The sequence below is a fragment of the Cygnus atratus genome, chromosome 13 (genome assembly GCF_013377495.2).
Source record: "Cygnus atratus isolate AKBS03 ecotype Queensland, Australia chromosome 13, CAtr_DNAZoo_HiC_assembly, whole genome shotgun sequence".
Lineage (NCBI taxonomy): Eukaryota > Metazoa > Chordata > Aves > Anseriformes > Anatidae > Cygnus > Cygnus atratus.
The window spans coordinates 801,941-826,423 of NC_066374.1; the positions used below are offsets into that span (position 1 = coordinate 801,941).

The window sequence follows — 24,483 nt, forward strand, 5'->3', positions numbered from 1 at the left end:
GATTATTGATTCCAGTAAAGACGTGAACAAACTTTACAAGACTTGCATACTTTTTTTAAAAAAGCTTATTTATGTCGAAGTCTTACTTGTAGGCAAGGGAAAGAGTTATTTGCAATTTAACTAGCTTTTGTAAGAAGTATTATGAGGGTTCCCATATGCTACCTAAATTGTTATCTTCAAGACAGGCTATAAGAAAGTTGGAACTTTACTTTACTTTTGACACTATACAAAAATAACTTAGTGACATTAATTACAGAAACTGTTCTTACATGAGGCCAGAATATGTTTTTGTTTTGTTCAAATACAATGTTTTTAAAGCAAGTTAATGATTTTGCTAAATCCATTTTTATTGGGCCAAATTATAGAAGTGGTCATTATATAACTCTTTCCACAAGTGGAAGTGTTTTACTAACTTCACATACCTTTTCATATATGACTCTGTCGCTGTGCCATCTAGTCACAGTCTCCAGCATACAGCATAAAAACCTGCCGTATCTACTAGCTTCATTTTCAGTGCAACTTGCTACTGTATATATAATATCAGAGAAAACCTGCAAATAGTAGCAATGAAAAGTTACTCCGACTTTACTGAATTACAAAGGAGTAAGAACCATCAAGAATTTCAAATTCCTCTCATTTAATCCACTGTTAAATTGTTTCCTAAATATAAAGGAGGTCAAATTACAAAAATATTACAGAAATACCTGGAAACCATGGCTATTTGATTGAACCAAATCATGCTCTACTCAGAGAAATTAAAGGTACGTTTGCCTACAGAAGCTTATCAAGTATTCTCATTTTTTTTCCCCAAGATTTTAACTAATTATTAAACCTTTATACTTAGCCCAGAGTTTAAGCTCTGCATACATCTGCTACTGATACACAGTTTTCAACATGTAAAGTGCGTCTTCACTGACATGTAACTGTGTTGGTTTCAAACTGTTAATTAATTGAGTTGAACAAGCAAAAATAAACAGAGAACACAAGCAGAATATTTGAATAAGAATGCTCTTTTGGACCCATGAAATCAGAGCTGATCCCAACTTCAAGTCTCATCTCAAAGAGAAACAGAAATTTTAATTGAATCCTCATATAAAAATATTATCTTCACCAGTCTTTTATTATACAGCCCCATAGAAATCCTCCTAATCAAAGCTCATAGTCCAATGTGTTGTAACCACACAGATGATGCTTAATTATCTGGCTTCTTAACAGCAGAAAGTGCCAGAAAGGTTCTGATATCCGCAAATAGTAGAGTCAGCTGGTACCGTTGGAGCTGAATGCATTCTGCAAGATTACCCCATTTACATTCACCACCTTTTTTCTCCACAAGACAAAAAGAATGGCTACATGAACTGTGAAAAATGTCTGAACAAATACCTCCTCCGAGCACCCTGCTTGACCCAGAGAGTCAGGCTACTGCAGCTATCAGAAGTGCTCCCTATGGCATCCTATTCCCATGTCTCAGCAGTGATACAAATTACTCCCATGTCTGTCACCAGGGTCAGGTCAGAAGAGTCTTAAGGATGCTACTTGCTGGGGCAAGCTTAACAAAGTTGCAACAGTATAGCCACAGAGCTGAAACAGGAAGGTTCGACAAGGCCGTAGAAACGCAGATCTCTGCAAGGCTGCAAAATGTATGCAACCTGTTTGACTAATGACTTCGCTCTGGAAGTCTAGATTTGTTAGGATAAACCAGAAACACAATTTATTGAAAATAATCTTCTGAAGCACTAGTAAAGCTTTGTTTGTAGAATAGGAAGATAAACTTCTGATTATCATATAGATTTTGGAATTAAATATAAGTAAAGTTTTTGTTGAGATCTCTTTTGGGAGGCAGGTAGGACCCTAGTCTTTCATACTTACAACAAAAATTAAATATATATACACATACACACACAAAGCTCTAGCTACTTACTCTGTCATAGCAGAGAAGAGTGGAGAAGTTGGGTGTTTTCTGCTGATGCACCAGTTCTACAAAGTGAGCACAATAAACTGCATCGATTGCCGAAAAAATGCAGCGAGGAAATATACATAACTGCAAAAATTTTGTGATAGTCTCATTTTTGGTAGACTCTTCAAAAGTAAAGAAATTGAGAGAAAAAGGAAGAAAACAGTAGATTAATGGGTTAGCACAACTACTCTTCCCAATAAATTCAGTATTGCACATCCATATTCTCCAAGTTGTATTCTACAAATATCTACATCTTCGACACTACTCAGAAAAGAAAGATAAGTTTTAACTGTTTGATGAACATGTGAAAGGGTAGAAAGGCTGTTACAGCAGATATTCTGGAAATAAACATATGGAAGACTGAACACTGCAAAAGAATGCCTTCAGAGGAAGAACAGTCATGATCTTTTTAAGAGCAACTGATGTCACTATGCTGGGATTCTGCACAGGCTGCAGAACACCGAAGTCATAACAACCAGAAATTACTTGCTTCAATTCTGTGGTGCTCATGGAATAAAGCTTGTTCAAAAAGAACCATCAGCTTTTACTGAACTAAAAAAAAAGTTGATTTTATTAAATTTTAGTACCTTTGATGCTTTTTCAATAAAAATCACAAGTCACAATTGACTGTTCTATGAGCTGTAAATTTTAATCCACGGGCAAGTTAAGCAAGCAGCCACAGCAGAATAGCTAGTTTAATTGTTAGAACTATCAAAGTCTAGTTATTCTGCCAAAATTAATCTGTTAGTGATGTAACCACTCTATCAGAAGTGTCTACACGAGTCAGTCTTGAAACAAAAACAATTTCAAATGTCAATAAGAAAAATGATAATACTACAGCATATGTATTGTTCAATTTCCTCATATAGCACAATTACAGATAATTTATTTCGATGTGGAAAGTACTGAAAATAGGTATCTATCCTCACACTTAATCCCAGAAAACAACAACTTGCAGCTGAAGCTCGAGCGCTCAAGAGCCAACAATAAGGTATACATTCACCCTCCCAAAAGTCATTAACATTAAGGGTACCTGTTTATATATACACACATCATATCTACATGTGCAATTTTCCACATGCTTTTGGGTACTTCCTTAAATCAACATATGTAGCTGTCAACTCTAGACCAAGCCACAGTCAGGTAGCAATTTTTCAACTAGCCATTTTATGTAGCTGATTAGTTCTCTGTACCACTACATTAAATATTTATAGAGAAGAATCTCTCTTGATTTAACCGTCAATGGTTCTTTATCAAATCACTTGGGTGTATCTGGCATGAGATAGACAATAAAACGCTTTTCCACTGGATGATGTTAGGCTCCTTGGGACAGACTGACAACTGTTTCCGCTTAAAAATAAAAAGTTCCTCCAGAGAACAAAACTGACCAGAAAACATTTTGGGTTAACCATACTAGTAATTTCCTCATCCGTAAGAAACATTACCAAAGCTCTCTCAGAGAAAGAAGTTTGTTCTGCCTCCTTATGAAACATTCAGGTGGTGTTTTACCTGATGTTGCTGTTAGACTGACAATATTTATCTTGTCATCGGAATAGGGTATATATTGTTGGCCAAATACTGACACATTGTTCTTAAACATAGCACTCAAAGTTAGTTAACTCAGATAAATCATTGGGAGTTTACATTCCTATTCCCTGCAATACAACTAAGTTTGTAGAATTCTACCTGCAGAAACTGACCTGCAAACCACCTTGTAGCTATACCATCACACTTAGTGAGTCAAGCTCATATTTTCTAAGTCACCACAAAATTAAAAAACATCTTGACATGGCAAGAAATAAATACTACATCTCCCTAAAAAGCAACTACTCAGCATTTGCAAAAACAAAGATATTCTAACACATTCTAACTGAAATTTTATCTTGCTGGCAGACCTCAACATAAAGACAGAGATCAACTTTTAAAAAATCAACATTTAGAGCACTAGTGCAAGCTAAGCTTTCAGTTCTAGGGGCAGTGCTGACTACAAAAATATCCAGAATGTGTCATATGTCCCCCTCCACACACTTACTTGCCAGAAGCCAGTTATCCTTCTCCAGTTTCAGTCTCTGTAGAACCCTTTGCACATGCTCCAACTGCTTCTTCTCCTCTTCGAGGAGCTTGTCTTGAAGAGCTGTGCAACGTTCTTTTTCCTTTTTCTTTTTATTTGGAGGCTATAAAACATCAATAAACTCATTTAATATTATACTAACATTTGCTGTAGACAGAACAATGACATTCCTGGTACTGCTAAAAAATGTGAAAGCTTTCTGTTTCACTAAGTAATGTTCTGCTCTAATAATCACCTGATTTTATTTATGAACACTGGATAACTAATGACAAAAGTGATCACCTAAACTACATACACAGGTGTCAATGATTGTTTTCCAGAAGACTGATTTTTCCAGACATTTTTTCTCAGTGGAGCCACTGGTGTTTTTAAATGGAAATTATATGCAAGAGTCAAATTAGATGACTGAGAAATCAGAACGGTGAGTCAGGTGACAATAAAGCTCTCTGAATGGACCAACTTACTCAGAATTAAGTTTAAACTTTGGTTAGCTTAACAAAAATCTATTTACATAAAATAGGTGAAACAGCAGTTAAATGATTTAACTCAATATGGTACATCAATATCCTGTCATTTACTGCAAATCAGTAGTTGATTTTTCAGAGATTTTTATCTTAAAAAAGCCCACACACCTCCATGCAGTCTATCTTACTCCATGGAAGGAAGTAAAATTTAGAACACAAATTATAATGTGCATGCATAACTTGCAGTTCCAGGAAAAGTTTTGTCCCTGCTGGCAAACAATCAATAATGGTATCACAAGCAAATAGCACACTCTTGCTTAGCAATGACCCATGCATGCAAAAACATTTATTTATATAACTTTTAATTCTGTATTTGCTACAAAAACTAATATCCAGCACTACCCAAAGTGGAATAATCATGTCTTCAGAATGCCATTTTGAAAAGTACTAGTTTGAAACAGTATCAGTAAACAGACAGTTGCTCTTTGTTTATATATCGGATTAGTCATTTAAAAAGTCTTAATACAATGTTTCATGAAAAAAAGCCTTTCAAGATTAAACAAGCATAAAAACATATAAACATACCATTTCCTGATTGTCATCTATGGCTTTCATCTGGACTTTAAGTTTACTGACTTCTCTGTCATAGCTACTATGTGGGACAGCAAGGTCATACATTGTCAAAGACCAGAATGTAGCATAGAACTGAGGACTGATATCATCCCAGACCTTGGGAAGGTGCAGAGAGATCACAGCATCATGAACAGGTGCCATTACCAGCTCACACGATGTAATGTATTTGTGAACCTTGTGCTGCTGTTTATTTCCCTTTTCAGCTTTTTTTAGTTCATCATACTTGGACTGTGGATAGAAACGCAAAGGTAAACATTTGTAGTCTCTGTACACAAAAATCATTCAATTTCACAAAAGCTCTTCTACGTAAGGAAGATTTATGTAAGATATTTTATTTACGTACATGAAGAACTGAAGAATATCATACTGAACCTTTAGTGGATTTATCATTCTTCAATGATGGTACTATCTTTCAACCCACTTCTTCTTATAGAAATAATTCCTCATAAGGCTTCTGCATTTTTTATTTAGCAAACAAACTTTCACAGCAACCTAACACATATACTAATAAAATGTAGAATGGCCTCTGTAACAGCAGACAAATTAAAAAGCATTCTACTTACTGAAATATGGTGAGCATACATAGGTCTCGAGAGGAAAAACGCAGCATCATGAGGTGTGTGAAATTCATTACAGAGAACATCAATTGAAGGCACTCGCTTAATGTAATCCTCTGTGCTTAGATTGGATGCTAGAAACCCACCAAATTGTACCAGGGTGTCATGGCACTATGTAAACGACACAAAGAGAGAACAATTTTATTTTGTTCGGAAATGAATCTAGGGAGGTCTTGAGAGTCTGTTTGCTTTTTTGGTTGCTTTTTCTTTTTCAAGGGTTAACACCACATATTATACCAAGAAATTTCTCATGGGGGAAGAACTGCTTAATTTTCCATGCTACATACTTCTATCACTCAATGCTGACTCAACTGTTTCTGCACCTAAAGGAAAGCCTTACAAGAGTCAGCAGATCTGTAAGAGTTTCATTCTGGTAGAACAGAATGCTAATTCCCACTGCCTAAGGCAGCAAAGGAATCAGGCTGATTCTTAAAAAAAGAAGAATCCCTCTAACAAAATAAGACCAGAAAAACACTATAACCTACTTTAAAATGTAAGTCCTTACCTCCTATGACAAAGGACACTTCAATCTTTCACTCAGAAAGATTAAGTATAAATTATGTTGACATCAGTGTGTTACAATGATGAGATCACTGTAAATTTTAAAAATTCTTATATATTGTGCTGATACCAAATGCTGACACACTAGAGGTTACCAAAGAAAAGTCTTAAAGTTTTTATCTTACCTGGTCATACAGTTTTCCCACCAGCTTCAGATGTTTTTCCCCTCCCTCTTGAAAGATCACACCATTTCTCTGCTGAGCCATAAGCAGGCACAGTGGAAGGGCAAGGTCATGGTCCAATAATGCATCTTTCAATCTCTGAGAGGATTTTTTTGTATTCCTGATTTGGCCAAAGTATCCACCCTGCACAGTACAGGAAAAAAAGTTGCCTAAATTTGGAAACAGCGAATTACAAATTTAAACCATACATGCTTCTGATCATGGAAATACTGGTGAATTAACATCGATACAGTTTGTGTGTCAATAAAAATTTCTCTCTGGATCCTGTGTTGCTATGCATATAATATTAGAATCAGAAACAAACTTGTCTTGCATGCTGTTAGTTTTCTACACAGTAAATGCCACTTCTCATCATGGGCATCATGACACAGCATCTTTGAGCAGATCGTTGCAGACCTAGGTCTAAGTCTCTTCTATGATTCAATATAGCTATTAATTCAATTCAGAAACTTCAGAATTTATTTCTTATTCTAGATACTCATCTGCCTAGGGAGTTGAGTTTAGATCAGACTCAACTAGGTCTTTGAAGCCGAGGCTGCAACAGTTTGAATCATCAAGATGGCTTAAGATATTACTCCACTCAACAGGGAGTTGCCACACTCAGAACTGGGCTAAAACGCAGGACTGCACAACATACAAGCTCACTGGCTGCTTTGCTAATTTGCTTTTGGCTAATTTGCAGTCTGTCTTGTAACAGCAGATAATGAAGGCTGCTTTCATTAACAGAAGGATGCTGTGAAGCACAGCAACTAAGGCTCGTGTATACTTTATCTTGGGTGCCTGTCTGCAAGGTCTGTAAGCTCAATGGAGTAGGAAGGTCTCAGACAAAAGCATTAACATCGTTCTCAGCTATGCTGCCAGAGGTTGTGAATCAAGAGTCTTCAGGAGCACCATTAACAAGCAACAGCTATTATTAATTAAACATAATATGAACACACCTCAGCTTTTAGTTGTTCTCCACCAGTCATGGCTTCCAATTGCTCCATCGTCATTTCTTCTGTAATTTCTATCCCTGCCATTTTTTGTACTACCTCTTTTAAAATAAGCAAATCAAAGCTGCACAGAAAAGTGGAGTAAAAACAAGAAAATTTGCTTAAGAAATGGAAGCTGTGACATTCAATACACAGTAGAAAGCAACAATATGATGCATGTTAAACCAAATGACATCTTAAATTGTTTTTTGCAGGGAAAAAGAGTATGATGAGCACACAAAGATTTCTCTATCGCAGGTTAAAAGTTATTTCAAAGCAGCACAAGCATTCAAGAGCTGGATTTTACAGTCCCTTAAGAAAAACAGATTTCATTGTTTTTGAAAATATTGAGTGTAGTCCTATTAGCTTTAAGTATCAACAAATTACTCAAAAATGTATTGTTCTCTTTTGTTGTTTTACATGCTTCATACTGTATCTATATCATTTCACCTACTGTGAACATGGAATTCACAGATTTTTTTTTTTCTTTTTCAAATTTCTACAATAGTACATGGGTTTTGAAATTTACTGGCACAATTAGTCAACAGAGCTGATGTGGAACACAGAAAACATTGATATTTAAAACACAAGAAAGTACAAAATACTCCAGTAATTATGCCCTCCAGCAACTAGGCTTCATTCCATGCTATGAATTCTACGGGCAATGACTAATCCTCAACAGAAGTACAGTTAAGGTATATTAGAATCATTCAAATAAGCAATTATTTTTTTTATCTTCTGAAATTTGTGACCTACTTAGAAAAAATGTGTTGACCCATGCACTCCAAAACGAAGTTGTGCATTTAAATAATTTATACTGTTTATAGCTGGAGAAACAAGCAAAAATGTGTCTTCTGTTTAGGAACTGTGCAATACCAGCATATACTCTAATCCAAACACTTGAATACTGCAGTCCTATGGAACTGGTCACAGTGGTAAATCTATTTTATTTCTAACATCAGAAGTACTAATATAATTTCTTTTTTAATATTCTGGGTTTGTGTTTTTTTCTAAATACTTAGTCTTAATATATAAATCTTGGTAAAGACAAGAAATACTACTTACCCTCCTGTAGCTCAATGTGATTGTATCACCATCAGAATACAAAACAAATTGGGGACAGGGGAACACATGAGACAGAGCATCTACTTTGCAGGGAAGGGAAATACTAGAGTTCTCGATATAAATACCCTAAAATAACATGCTGCGTTATCTCCTGCTGTCTTTCAGTAAGCATATGGGGATTCGTAATAGAATATAAGTCAATATTCACCTATGCAATGAGAAATAATCCATTAAAATTAATTAAATAAGGAAGCAGTAATACTAAGTGATGATGGCAGAAGGACAGACAAACATAAGGGAAGACTCAAATTGCAAACCTTAAAAAAATTTGAGTGATTAATACTGATGTACCAAGAAGCAAATCAACAGTCATTACATAAATCAAAGTATTTAAAACACTATAAAAATCTTAGAAGATCCCTACAGATAAGACGTTACAGGAAAGAAAAATCTGAAGTTTGAACAATCACATCCTATATCATAGATGGTTTTGGTTTTCCCCCTTTTTTTTTTTAAATAATGTACAATAATTTCTACAACAGTATTGCAGACCAGGAGGGTGTTTTTTGCCTGATTAGGCAAGAAAAATAAGTTACAGATGAAAGACTAGTGCTTCAAATAGTAACACAGCACAGCTATAAAAGTTCAGGAAAAATCCAGCAAACATATTATTCTTTTTTCTATTTAAATTTCTTAACATTTCTGGTAATATAAATGGAGCGTTACCACTACTAGAGTAACTACTAATTGAGTGCTGTATATCAGCAGAAGAAACATCCGAAAAAGACATTGTGAAAATGGAGTTTATGAAGATCAGTTGTGCAAGACTTGCCTTTTCCCAGCTTTCAGTTGGTTGGCTACGTATTGAAGTAGGCCAGCAAGTTCAATTGGGTATTTTCTGAAAACGGCACCACAAAAGCTAGCCAGACCTAAAGCAAAGAGAAGCAGAAGCTGTGAATGAATCTCGTTTTTTGATATATATATATATATATATATATATACACACACATATATATAAAAATAAAAGTATTAAACAAATACACATAGAACATCAGCAATGTGTATTTTTTTGTAATACAAAGAAAAATGTTTTTCCATTGATTAAACTTGCCAGCTTTCTGTTCAAAAAAATAGCTGGCAGATCCAAGTGAAAGACTGATAACAATGATCAATATCATGGCAGATCATAGTGACAGTGAAGTATTAAATGTTAATGTAATAAAATAAAAATACTAACTCTGAAGCCAGCTTGAAATAGTAGTGTCATCATGCTTCATTCTCTCCTTCTCGGGATTTGCCAGTGCTTCAATGATACAGTCTTTAGTGGAGTTAAAGAGAATATTTTTCCTCCTTTTGTCAAAACAAAAGCTATACAGACATTTTTTCCAGCTCCACAGTTTGTAATGTATGAATATGATATACATACATATATGAAGTACAGAAAGCATGATACAAGGGATCCACTAACATATAGCTCTGGTGTTAAAAAAAATCGTGAAAATGGTAACGTAAAATCTTTAACCCACTATTTACAGGTTTGCTATGCCTTCAAGAACAGTGCAAAAAACAGTAAATCAACTTCAAAATAAAGTGTAATTTTCATAGTATGAAAGTAGTGAAGAACAAGTAGAGAGTATTCTGTAACCCTGTAAGTGTAAAAAGGTATTCCAAAACTTCACTAAAATTTCCAGCAAAAAGCAGCAACCAAACAGTATTTACTGACAAAGAAGAGATTTAATGCATCTACAACTGCAACTATATCAGTATCAGATGTATTAATTTACATAAAAGGATACATGCCAAGACATCGTAATTCAGTGAAGTGAGGTATTTCAGTGAATCAACAACTGGGGTTATTAAGTTATCGTATTTTTGTATTTGTGATAAAATCTGGAAGTTAGAAAAAGACACATTGAGCTGGAAAACGAACAGCATACCTTCTCTTTCACATAATCAACCAAAACCATTTAACAACACTCATCTTCAAAACCTACTCAAAATACTTCTTAAAAATATGAGACAAAGCATCTCTAAATTCTAAAAAAAGAATTCTATATTAGCATTTTCTTTAAAATTAGACAATATTAATTTTTAATCTATCAGAAAATAAAAAAATCACAAAAACACTTCACTGATTGTTTTTTCTAAGACCTCTCAAAATCCTAGACCTTAAAGCAGCAACAGAAACTTACAGCTATTTTAAGACTACCAAAAAGAAACTAGTTCATGAAATAATACAAGTAAACTGTATTAATCAAATTTTAGAATGTTCTTTGCTACATGATTTATACACAGACATGGTTAAACTTCAAGTTAATACTGAAAAAATACTTAAGAATACTTAAATACAAAAAATACTTAAACTTATAAATAACAACTGGTAGATAAATAATCTGGTGCATCATTCCTGAATAACCTGATCAGCACATCTGTGTACCTCAGACCTACCTCAGCTGTCTCAAATTAAGTACTTCACTCATATACAGAAGCAATAAAATTTTCAGTGCAGTTTTAGTTATTTAAGAGCTATTGTCAACATTTAATATCTCGGTCTTTGTTTCTATAGTACAGCAAATTATCACACTTCAAAATTTGCATCAGAAAAGTAAAAAAAATTGAGAACAGAACTGCCTTCTCATCAAGACCACAGGTGTTTTCTAATGCTCAAATATCTAGAGTTAGGATAAAAGAGTCTTTAAACACATGTAACTACATACATAATCAAATAAAATCGTAGGATTGCTGTGGCTGAGCTTTCCAATTTGTCTTCCAGAGGGTTTCACATTTTCCTTAGTTAGACGCCTGTAAAAGAGAACATTTTTTATTGCAACGGGAAAGCTAAAAGAATATTAGACCAGGCTAGATCCAATGAAGAGCTTTATTAGTTGCAGTGATTAAACCCTCACCAGAAGATGCACTTCTTAAGAAATCTAAGCATAGAAATATTATTCCTCTAGGAATCTGAAGCCTATAGTCCTAGAATGTGTAGAAGAAAAAAACAAACCTGTTGTCCCCATGTTACTATGGACTGAATTCTAGTTTCAACTTTGAGCACCTTGCATTCTGAAGTTGTCAACAGGACGGACACAGCTTACAAAAACAGCCCGTAACACTAGTTTCTCGTGCAAATTTAAATTAGACACAGATCAGTCACTTTGCATTCATCGCCCTGTTTATTGAAAACAAAAAAGCCCCCACACCCTCACTAATTTTATTGTTTTACTTCAACATCATTCCTTAATAAAGATAAAAGCTTAACACTAAATCTGAAGTTGATACATGAGTGTAAATTGTCCACATTAATATTAAAGTAGAAAGGCAACACCTCAGCAGTTTTAGCTTCACTTGTCTCCAGTTCACACCCCACAGATGTTTAAGCAGCATTTCTGCCTCAGTGATCACAACAGTATAACACCATCACAACCTCTAGTACTTCGTCAAAATTTTCCAAATGGTCTATATTCTGTACACAGCTTCCATGAACAGCTCCAACATAAAGAAATCCATTGTAACTGAATCTGCAAAGACTTTGGTATGTAGCAAGGTTTTTGAGAACTACACTGTTCTATTTAAATTGTACCTCAAACTTTCAAATTATCTCAGTTTCCTGTCTCAATTCTCTACCTGGAAAAGGAACAATACTTTAAATTGGATAACACCTTTAAAGAGTTTGGCCAAAACGATCATACACAAACAATTGTACCTTAGTTTTACTGGCTTTTCATAGCAATCTTAACTGTCAGCAGTGTGGCTCACCTGCCCAATAGAAATCCACTGTACAAGAAGGGACACACTTTCATAGTCTTCTCTAGCTATGCTCCAAGTCAGAAAAGAGAATCATAATCCTATCTAGATTTCACATCTGCAAGACCCAAGTCTCTTAGCCAGTAACAATTGTTCTGTCTTGCCCATGTAGCAATTATTGCCTTGCCATTAAAGAAAAAGTTTGTTTTTTAGCCCAAGCTATACAAAGAGAATCCAAATTCCTGAGATGTCACATTGAAGGTAAATCTTCATGCAAGCTCAAACAATTTAAGATGAAAACAAACCATTCCGTTCAATTCAACTTATTGCTCTACTATGAAAACTACAGAAAAAGAAACTGGGACAAGACTTTTCAGTCTGTTGGGATTAAAGAGCCTCCATACATAGAGAAAATTTGTTGCACTTAGGACGTTCCCATAAGCAAAGCAGTTCATCAACAGCAGCATATCCATGGAAAAAGTTTTAAAAACATTTAATGGGTCATTTCGCAGATGAAATACCCTTATTGGTGACAAATTAGTCCATTTCACTACTTATTTTACAGTTTTTAAGCACACTACATTAAATATTTTACAAAGAAGGATCGTCAATGAAATTGAGTCATTAGAAAAGGAATGTATTTGTCAAGTTTTTTTTTTTTTTTCCTTCAGCTGGTGAGATGCAATACACTGCATCACAGTTGATAATTTATGGAATTAGACAACTTACTTCATAATATATTTGGCTCGGTCTATGGTTTGAGCTTTAACTTTCACTAGAAGTGGATGACTATTGTAGGTTTCGTTTTTCCATTGTCCATAAAGACGGTACCTTGAAAAATAAAAGGAAAACTATTTTTAGTATTCACGGTTTATAAGAGGCCACTTCCAAAGAACAGAAACAAGTTATTCTACTCACCGGTACTGATATGGAAAAGTTTTGAACATTCCCCATAACTCCTCAGACATGCATGCATTGCAGTCCATCAAAGAAAGAGATGGAAGCAAAACTTGATCAGTAATACTCAGCAAACAGCTAAACAGTATCTCCTGAGATAAAGACAAAAAACTCAGGGTAACTACCATGTATGTCAAAAACAACGTGAATTGCACATTTGCCACAAAATTATGACTTCTTAAACAAGAAAGAAGTCTAAGAGGACTTACCTAATAAAAGACTTATGATGTGAGATATTCTTAAATCAAGGACCACATATGCTGTCAGTATTTTATTTGCCTGTATAAAGTCTTTTGCAAAGTAGCTGACATTTTTCCAAGTGTTACATCCATATTACAGAATCAAATAATACATAAAAATGAATAAATTAGGGACTTGCATGAAGTGCAACATCAGAAAATAGATTTGGGCAACTAACTTCATTGTATTAAGGTACTCCTTGCTATTACTTAAATTTTCAGAATTCTAGGTTAAAATCTAAAGGCATTGTGTGTGTTCCCAAGGCACACAGTAACAATTTTCATGTTTTTCAATATCAACTTTTTTTTTTTTAAACTTCTGTTTCCCGTTTGGAAAGTTTTCCAAACTTTCTGTTTCTGTGGCTATTAGAATAACCACCATGTAAAAAAAATAATTTCAAGAGAGCATAATCTTTAATATGGTATCACATCCTACATTATAATATATAAATACTAAAAAAGAAATAGTCCTTGTGTTTTTTCCAGCACAGAATTCACACTTCCACGTACAAGCAGCTATCCATGTCTCCAGCCAAGATTTCTAAACAACAGGTAACTCAGTCATGGATCCAACAGCCTTGGGAGTCAGAACTAATTCCCAGCTGTGCACTCTACTCACTTCTAAGCTGCACTTCCCTTCTAGTGAGGCATAACACACCAGTTTATGCACTACTTGGCAGTTTCTTCTGAGTCACTTTACACTCATGACAATCTCCTGCAGGAGATAGACAGACTCATTCTACAACTGTCTCCCTGAAACACATGGTTATCTTTTTTAACCCAGAGAAACTTTCTCAGAGGTAAGAAAGAATGGGATAAACAAAGCCTATAGAACAGCAATCATCTGCAGAAGACTGCATGACTCATCTGCAGGCCATGGATCACAGCTGATGTTACCCCACAGTTAATAAGTTCAAAATCTAAAGTGATTCTGTTCAAATTGAACTCTTAGCTCAATTAGTTCTAATTATTAGTGCTTTTAGAAACAGTTCAGATTTTTTCCTCTCTGCCATGATTCAAGAAGTCAGGAAATCACGACAAGTGAGAAACCGAAGTAATAAGAACCTGCTGAAAACTACACAAACTTTATACTGAAAACTTGCCTGTTCATAAGAAGACTGATCTCAATGGGATACCTGGATTTCACTGTGGCCAATCTCGAGTTCACAGAATTGAATCACAGAATCACAGAATTGAAGGGGTTAGAAGGGACCTCAAAAGATCATCAGGTCCAACCCCCCTGCCAAAGCAGGTTCCTTAGAGCAGGCTGCCCAGGTAGGCATCCAGATGGGCCTTGAATATCTCCAGAGAAGGAGATTCCACAACCTCTCTGGGCAAAAGTTAGTGAGTTAGCCAATAAACAAAAATTACCAATTGTAGTGGAAGTACCTACCCTACTTCTAATTTCTCATTTCTCTACACTCTTATGCATAAATTATTTAAAATACAAGATGCCACTATGACAGTGTATTTATGGGACAGAGATGCTCTACCTGATTCTAAGCCAACTGGTAGTAGAATGCACTAGGCTATTAAAACAATATTAATTGTGAAGCATCTGTGGGAAGAGAGGAAAACCCACAGCAATACAAAAAAGACTGACTGGCTCAAACCTGCCTATAAAACCAAGACAAGTCTTCAGCGTACGTTTGGTAAAGAATTAAATTCTACAGAGGAAGAAAGGCTGCACAGTTATTAAAAATTTAGTCTCAGTTAAACTCTCATAAGAGCTCCTTCCTCCTCAAAAGATGAGAGAAATAAAATTGACAACACAAGTTCACCTCCACAAATAAAAATAGACTGCCATTTTACTGAACTAAAATATGTAATAAAAGCAGCGTGCAGGAGGAATGAGATCACTAGAACATTTAAAGCTCTGCCAAGAAATACATAAGAATTAGCTCTACTAGAAATTAGCTCTACTAGAAATGTTATGTTCATTTTCAGATCAGAAGTCTTTAAGAAACTCACCATTTTCTCTTTATCTTCTTGCTTACTTCCATCAGACTGAAACTATAACAAAGACAATGATGTTAATTTTAGAATAATTAACATAACAGTTAGTTTCAGAACAAGGTTACCTCAGCAAAAGCACACACCTAATGGGCCACATGCCTAGTAAATGTTTAATTTTCCAGATTTGTTAGCATTAAAATAGTTGCAGGCCTAGTGGGTGGAAGGACATCTAAAGACCTATACATATCCTCCCCAATCTTCATTAGCACCATCTGCTGCAGTGTATGCTCTCAATGCTACATGCTGCAGTGCTTTCATCTGTTCAGATATGGCCTCTTCCTCCTCCATCTAAATCTCTTCATACCTACTTTCATCATCTCTGAACTGGGTGTAGGACACAGCTAAGCCCCATGCAGAAATACTGCCATTGGTCCATTATGCCGTTTGTGCATGCACCATTTGCAACCCCCAAAGCTCTAAAATACACCTTATTACACCTAAAAATCCATAGGATATACACTTACTAGTTCTTTTGGAAAAAAATTATACAATACAGGGAAAAGTGAAAACCACTGATATTTGATCCATTTGGGGAAAAAACATCAGGGTTATAAAGTTACTTTTACTTCATTTAATACTTACCATGAACATAAGATTCATTACTATCTTGTCTATCATCATAATGTAAAATTTTGACTCTAATTAAGTTACACATTTGCACTTGACCAAGATTTCACCTCCTCTAAAACATACTTTTATCTAAATTCATAACTAGGTACTAAAATTGTGATTGACTGTCAATATCAGTATTTGTTCTAGAAAACGCTGCAAAATATACAACATGAAATGAATAAATCACTTATTTAGAAACATTCTAACAATCCAAAATCGGATGCCATCCTGCTAGAAAAAAGATTGTTTCTAGTATTTTCAACAGCTTTTAAAAGCAACTCAGAGTGAATTAGAGTATTCTCAGCACTACACACGCATGGCTCATGAAATTACCTCGCTGATATAATGTGTTCTATAATGTGTTCTAGTCTCCCCCAAACACCCTGAAAAATGAAGACTGATCTCCTACAATCCAAGATCAGCAACTACAACTTTACAGGACCTACGGAGGTAACCAAGTTTTAGCTTCACATGGAAGCTTGCTGTATTTAGTTGTACTTGTTTGCAAGTGAATCATCTAGATATATATCTTGAAGTCCACTATGGAACAGAAAATGCCTGAACCCCAATCTGGTGAGCAGTTCAGCAGCAATATGTTATACTATGCTGTGGTATAAATTTAAAGTTTCTGGCAAACAAATCAAAGCACAACATTTTATCAGTCAATAGGATTTACTGTTAATAAGAAATATAAAAAGTATACCCAAAGATTAGCTACACAAACTCCTTGGTGAAACTGGTAATTATTAATGGAGTTTACCAAGAGCTTCTAAAGAAAAAAATATTAATGTATTTGAGAGCTATTTAATTATTGTGAGCAGAATCAATAGAGAAATAGCAAAGTATTTTCTTTGAACAAAAAATCAAATGCATAAATGAAATATATTGCTTACATATCTAGTGACGCTGAATGCTTATGTTGAAAAAGAGATAACTCAAGTATCAAGGAAATTTATTAATATATATGAAATACTCAATTTTCGTACTGGAAATAGGGAATAAACACATCTCAACTTCTACCTAAAAAAGAACAGGACTTCCAACACAAATTACCAACAGCTATGGATTATTTTCCCCATCTTTCTCTCACAATAATACCCTCTCAAGATTATAGTCATAATTATACATTTCCTTTTTTTGTTCCACTCACCATAAAACGCATAGTAAGCTAACACATCAGTAAGTGCATGATTATCTTAAAGCTACACTTGAGCACAAAAGCTGCAGTGCAATGTTAGTAGTCTAAATTTTAAACTACTGAGTTAACTTAGTCAGATCACCTCCAGTTATATATCTACCGTGTGTTATAGGTTTCTTAACTAGAACATGCTGATGGCAGTAGTGCATTAAAAATAACTTTCCCTATGTTACCTTAACCACTCTGTCACTGATGAATTTCTTCGTAGTTCCAACCTAAAGCAAATAGCTAAGATGTTGCTCATCCCTGTCATGAACACATAGAACTACTATATTTATATTATTTGTAATCCAAGTGTATATATATATATAAATATATAAACCAAACTATAACCAAGTAATCTCCATTCTATTGCCCGCATCCGCAAAGAAACAAGGTCTCACAGATCTTCAGTACTTGAACTTAATTACAAAGTCGTCCTGATAGTCCGCTGACAGCAGTAATATGAATTACTCCCTTGAAATTATCATTTCCATATTAACTGCACTGTCAGTGCAATACAGCGTATCATTCAAACACCACTCTTCTCACAGGGCAGCAAGAAATAAACAGGAATATTAGCCACTAGGGAATCTCATAGTTCTGGAAGAGAAGATGCTAGAAATTATACCTCATAGAAAGATAAAGAAGTAGGAAGAAGTAGGAAAAAGATAAAAATGCTTTAAGTTACCATGATTTACAACAAAGACTACTAGGAAGTCAAATTTTCTGTAGGTTCTGTCACCCTATCCTTGAATTTTGGAAACCGACGACAAGAAAACTCACCAAAATCTGTTAAGTTAAATAAAAACATCTTCAATCCTAACATCTATCTACATTTTTACTTGCACATCTCCAAATACAGCTGGACAGCAAGCACAGCTACCCCTCAGCTAGGTATGTTGACAATGTACACTTTGGACATTCTAATGTTTTTTAGCTGTAGCCAAAATCAACAATATTTTTATTTGAACTTATAAAACTGAAAATTCCCCCCTTGAATACCATTTAAATCAACCAATCATCAAGTGCTTCACTTCATAAGTTAAAATAAAAAGCTGGGAAATATAGTGATTTTCAAGGTTTTTTGTTTTGTTTTTAATAATAAAAAAGTATTTCAAAGACTTTGAATTCCAAAGTTTCTCAGAACTGCTATTAATAAAAAAAATAGAGAGAAACCTCTACTGTTGACTTGGAAAATAGAACAAAATAGTTAATCAAAGAGCAAGTTGCCAGAAAGGTAGCAAAATTCACTAGCCTCTGTCTGAGCTTCTAATTATATTCCAATGGAGTTCAGAACAAAAACTTTGCAGCCTTTTGAAACAGGTCACATGACCAAGTCTTCAACATATACGTGGGAATGTTTGTTTTTTGTCTTACTAACCTCTTTCATAAATGCTTTTCCAAGGCGCACCACTTTAGCGAATAAAATGGGATCGTGGGACAGATGAGGACCAAGGTAGCACAACATGTTGAACACTTCCTTTCTCAAGTCTTCGAAGCTGTCTGCTTGTTTTGGTGCTCTCTTGTTTGGCAAAGAAGAAATTGGTGACCCTTTTGCCCCTTTTGGTACACCAACCCTGAAAATAAGATGTAAGGCATTTTGCATGAAAAAAATATTTAGACACATAAATACAGTTAGGCTTACTAGTGAATTCATGCTTGTAAGCTTTATGTAGTTTTCCCACTCTTTAGCAACAGAAATATAGCTTTTACTTTACCTGCGGTACAAAGGTTCAATTGTCACATGCACAAGCTGGCAAAGGGCAATTGCAATAGGCTTATGTGAAGTAGCATAAAATGGAGGCATCTGATCCATAATACTTTGTGCATGCTGCCAATCACCAATTTTTAATAAAGCTTCCAATAAACCAAGCTTCTGATTATCAGGAGGCTGCAAGACAATGAACAAATAATCAAAGTGTTTTCATAAAATCTAATTTTTTTCCTTAAGTAGCACACAGCTGTAGTCCACAAGAAATTCCAGAAAAATATTATGCAGACTAAATACTAGTTTATATATATTATATATAAAGTAAAAACATAAAATTCAGCTAGACATTTACACAACAAGAACAGTTCAAAAGCAATAATAAACCAGTCCACCTAGAATCTAACATCCTAAAGAAAAAGTTAAAAATGAAGTTAAAGACACTGAGCTCTGAAATATGTCTGATCACGTACTTGTCAATATGTCACAATCTATTACAGCTTGCTTCTTTACATGACATTTTAAGAACAAAGCAAGCATGTAAGAATCCTTGGCACAGTGCGTTACTCTGGATTGAAAATATGAATTTCTTAACTTTTTTCCAAATAAAGTACTTAGCAAAACTTGATCTAAAAACAAACTTCCATGTCTCTTAGTTTGCTCATATCCTAAGTTTCACACTGGCACCTACTCTAGAAGAATCTAGTTTTAAGTGCAAGACTACAGAAAAATTAAATTTAAATCATATATGGTTTGCATGGACTTTGTTTCCTTTTAAAACTATTTATAACACTTGCAAGTGTTACAAACAACTGTATTTTTCTGATAGTTATGAAAACATCGAACAGTATAGTATATAACAACAAGCAGAGGAAATTTTCAGAGCAAAAAAATGCACAGATATTCACAATATTCATACTGAAATCACACAGTAATGAAGCTTCACTTTTTCTTCAGGAAAAATATATATCCATACATCAGAACAGAATCAGCCTCTTGAAGATGGAAAAGGTACATGTGCAAATAGAAATGCACACACTAGTATTACTTCACCATGCAACTCCTTACCATGCAATACCAAAGTTCCTCTGATGCCAGGGCTTGTATTTTTAAAGTCAATCTATACTGTGTTAACAAAAGGGTACACTGATCCTTCACTGAAGCATTTAAACACTTTTCCTTGTTCAATATAAGCAGGAAGCTTGAAATCCACATTCAAAATTACAGACTTCTTAGAAATCATGTTATTTAAAATATCAAGTCGTAATTATTTAATTGGTATTACCATAATAAAGTTTGATACTACCAAATTGCCTTGTTAGGTGACTACTACTGTATTAGAATCCATGTTTCAAGTCACACAGTCTTTCTATGTAAATGAATATTGCTTCATTTCCAAAACAGGCACTGCTTACACATACACACTGCTTGACTGTGTCTGTCCTTAAATAAGAGTGCTCTTCTGTAACATACTCTCCAACAGCAAAAGCTCACATGGCAGAAAAGAGTCGGTCTAGACTTTCTGTCAAATCTCATCATACTGTTGAGTTCTGTGACCTCAAGAATTTTTATCTCCCTCTCCGTCTGTTTTCACCATTATTTGGTTACACCAAATGCATCCCAAAAGGCAAGAGTAGATGATGCATTTGACAACACTATTCATATTAAGAGTCACGAGACAATAATGCATTTTACTTACAAAGGACAGAACTTCATGAATTTAAAAAAATAGTTAAGCCAGTAATTGTTAAACATTTTTCTCCCTTATCCTGGCATGTATTTCACAGTAACATATCAAAAATAGTATGTTAAGACTGCATACTGGATAAAAATCACTCATGCTGGGACTGCCAACAGTGTTGGAACCTGTCGTTCCTCATTGCTACGAATTGCATAGCTAACATACAAAAACACTATTACAGAAACAAGCCTTTTGAGAAACAGCATGCATTCAGAGAAATTCAGAGTCAGAGAAATTGCTTAAGTACAGCTCTTGATCTTCCCACCACACAGACTCCGACTTTGTTACTCATCATTGTAATCCTTCAAAAAATGTTGCAGTTTTTGGTAGAGCTTAAAATTCCCTAGTTCTTAAATATAAAGCTTAGCCACAAGAACACATTCTTAATTCTTCTGACATTACTGAGCAATGTATATGCTCCCTATGTCCAATCTAGAGTTCGATCTTCCATCAGAACATTATGACATGTGAGCTTCAGAAAAGGCCAGGCAGCTCATCTGACTGTAGAAAAGACAGACCAAAGCAATGTCGTTTAATAAAAAGCAATACAGAGATAATGAATGGGGAAAGAGGTCAAAAATTAAAGCTAGTGAAAGGAATCAGTTTAAGCAGCAGATGTGACTGCAGTTGAGCACCAGAGAGCAGTGATTATATCAGCTGCCTAAGGAACAAGAAAGAAATCAGATTTTTCAAGCTAGGCAAAAAAAAAAAAAAAAAAAGAGGAGGAAGGAAGGTCAGAGACGCAGAGAATCAAGGTAGAGGTAGAACAAATGAGAATAAATAGACAAAATAGCTGGATATCATGAACCCAGAAGGATACAGAACATTAAGAGCAGGAGTTATCAATACTGATGGACTTGTCCACGCTTTCCATTACTCAAACTATCAAATGAAAGTAGCAATTTTTTTTACCTTTGAAAAAAAAGATATTTCAGCAGTGGTTACAACTCTGAAATGAAGAGGAAAACAGGCTCCCCAGAAATTAAAATAACTGCTATGCTTAAAAACAATGAAGCAAGTTAGACCTAGGACAACATGGACAAGACATGACACAGTAGCACCTTAAATAAGAAGTATACACTGACACAGACAAAGATACAGGTCTAATGGAAAGCACAAAGGACAGCTTCCATAGAATATGTACAATTAAAACTTTTTCTACAGTGGAGGCTAATTATACTAGCATTCTTAAGTTTGGCAATTTTTTTCATCCCAATTCTTGACTGGGAGAAATAAAGAATACATTTTATGTCTGCATCCTTAAGGTATCAACTACAATTATAACATAAGACCTAGAAGACACAGCTTTTAAAAGACTCTCAAGTACGTGAATGCCGGTACACACACTGTGGAGCTGGTACAACAAAAAGGAGGAATTATATTAATTAGACAAGGAACCAAAAGCCTAAAACGTACAGAAATCCAGAACAAATCCCAAAGAACATGCTTGAACTTTTAGCATAAATCAAGTGCTATCAGAAGACAGACAAAGCCTTCCAAGAACAGATACTTGGATACCTGTATTTTTATATTTGTTTGAAAAAAATATATTTTCATGACAATGACTATGTTCAGTTTAAAGTTGTTTTCTTGGAAAAGAAGCTACTCACACACACTAACCTTTTCAGTTTTCTCCTCCTCTTTTTCTTTTTCCTTCTCCTTTTCCTCAGTCTTTTCAGAGGATAAGACAACCATTGTAAGTTTTCTGACAATTTGCTTAGCTTCCACTATCTCTCGCTTGTGTTCTTCAATGATGGCATTATCCCCTGGAAGAAGCTAAGAAAACAGAACAAACGTGATTTCTGAAAATGAAAGTTAGCTACTCCTGCTTTTCAACACCAGAGGCCCAAGCAGCACTTGTGTCCTTCCTCGATACTAATCAGATAAAACATTCCTTGGAAGATTTTGCTTGTTATCATTATCCCAACAAGGAAGCATGCTATTAACAGACTTCTGAAATCAAAGACAGATGAACAATAACATCGTTCACCTTCCTCCCAAAAATTGGTTGCATAAGCTCCCCTTTTTCCACCAACAACATAGAACTTCGGATTCTTTCTTCTCCCACCTGGAAAGGTTTAAGGAGTTACACCCTTCTCATTTAATAATGCAAATAATCTATTAAGATTCACCAAGAAATACCTAAAGTGGAATGAAAAGTAACAAATCATATCTTTAGGACCTAATGCCTGTTACGTACATGTCCGTGTGCATAAATAAAAGCAAAGAACGTTCTTGCACGACTGTGGGGCAGGGGAGCAAGGACATTCTTGATGTGAAGTGTAAGCCTGACAGCTGCTGCTGCACAGAAGCTGCGCAATATATACCACTTAATGCTCAGCACCTGTATGTTAACTATCTTCATGAAACTCTCATATCACATGAAATTAAACCTGACTGAAAAGAGGAAAATGCCATGCCAAACACGCAGTCAAAGATAGACACCGAGACTGGTAGAGAAAATTCTGGAACGAAAGCAGATTGCAAATGAGGCTGAGAATCAACGTGACTAAAGGTGAGCAGTACAAATAGATGCAGGGGCCGTTCCCACTGTGAGACTGGCAAAAAACACAAATACCTATACAGGATCCAGCTGAGATCACACAGGCCTTCTTAATCTGAATCGAGGCATTCATTTTGTAACCTCACCAACATTTCTTAACAAACTAGCATTACCATCACACATTCCTCCCTCCACGCTGATTATTTGAGATATTCACTCCCACTCCTGCTCCACCTGACATATTTTTAGCCAAAAAAAAATGAAGCCAGAGACAGTAATTGACAAGTCAGATTGTGAGTGACGCTATTAGCTGCCACACAAATTAACAGCAGAACTACATTCCAAAATTTCCATAGCTGTAATTAGAGCTCATTTCCTTGATTTCAGTGGAAGACTTAAGAGCCTTGAAATACATGGATATCCTGAAATTAAAAATTGGTGCATAATGTAAAAATATTTTGATAACTCTAACATTCTGTTTACCATCTGTCAAATTAGTATGCTGGCTGGTTGACAGAGTGCCAGACTGGAGAGGATAAATCTCTCAGATTAAATCTGAGCGTGCAACTTCATTTTGCTCTTGCAGGCTACCAATTCAGAATTCTTGTAGGTTAAATTACAGACGGATTCGTGAATATGTATATATGAGTTTTTAAAAAATATACTATTAAAAAAAGGTAAGCAGTTAATCATCCTATCACTTCCTTCAAAAATTTTCAAAAGTGAAAACACTCCAAGGGTCTAGTTCTTGAGGAAGGTAAGGTACTCAAGGCATTTAAAACCAATCTCTTATCACTTACCTCCCATCTCCTAATTCAGGCAGGAGGTTAAACAAACCTGGAGGATACTACACAGATAATTCAAAGAAGGCCTATCAGCTTTAATACTTCAGTGTGTGCTTGTTTGAATATGTGACATTACAAAGTGTTGAGAAATTTAAAGGATATTAAATGTACATACACAGGTACTACAAGGTATGTCATGAGTCTTAAGCTTTAGGAATAGGACAAGATATCTAGCACACTTTTTAAAAAAATAATTCTTCGTTTTGGCATTTGACAAAGTAGCACTGTCACTTACATGGACATAAAGATCTTCCAAATCTATCAGATTATGTTGCAACAGGACAGCAGCAACTCTGTATAAGGAAGGAGGCGTCTCACCACTTGGATCCTAAAGAATACAAGATTACAAATTTAAAAGAAAGGAAAAAGACATGAAAACAAATGAAATTTCATCAACACTGTTCTCCTTGCTGCCATGTC

At 35.1% G+C, this 24,483-nt stretch overlaps 1 protein-coding gene across 2 annotated transcripts in view; it reads right to left on the reverse strand.

Moving 5' to 3' along the window:
- THOC2 (THO complex subunit 2) overlaps positions 1 to 24,483 on the reverse strand; it is a 55,065-nt gene that overhangs the window by 13,675 nt on the left and 16,907 nt on the right. For both annotated transcript variants that reach the window (XR_004777822.2, XM_035541325.2), the window contains exons 9-26: positions 24,299 to 24,391; positions 22,336 to 22,491; positions 18,985 to 19,157; positions 18,648 to 18,843; positions 15,430 to 15,471; positions 13,181 to 13,311; positions 12,992 to 13,093; positions 11,236 to 11,320; positions 10,315 to 10,408; positions 9,756 to 9,836; positions 9,351 to 9,447; positions 7,421 to 7,538; positions 6,426 to 6,605; positions 5,686 to 5,850; positions 5,075 to 5,350; positions 3,987 to 4,128; positions 1,919 to 2,076; positions 423 to 551 (exon numbers count right to left, since the gene is read on the reverse strand). Coding sequence is in view for 1 of the 2 variants with exons in the window: in XM_035541325.2 (XP_035397218.1) it covers positions 423 to 551; positions 1,919 to 2,076; positions 3,987 to 4,128; positions 5,075 to 5,350; positions 5,686 to 5,850; positions 6,426 to 6,605; positions 7,421 to 7,538; positions 9,351 to 9,447; positions 9,756 to 9,836; positions 10,315 to 10,408; positions 11,236 to 11,320; positions 12,992 to 13,093; positions 13,181 to 13,311; positions 15,430 to 15,471; positions 18,648 to 18,843; positions 18,985 to 19,157; positions 22,336 to 22,491; positions 24,299 to 24,391 (2,418 nt within the window). In the remaining variant the exon portion in view is untranslated. The remainder of the gene's footprint in view (positions 1 to 422; positions 552 to 1,918; positions 2,077 to 3,986; positions 4,129 to 5,074; positions 5,351 to 5,685; positions 5,851 to 6,425; positions 6,606 to 7,420; positions 7,539 to 9,350; positions 9,448 to 9,755; positions 9,837 to 10,314; positions 10,409 to 11,235; positions 11,321 to 12,991; positions 13,094 to 13,180; positions 13,312 to 15,429; positions 15,472 to 18,647; positions 18,844 to 18,984; positions 19,158 to 22,335; positions 22,492 to 24,298; positions 24,392 to 24,483) is intronic.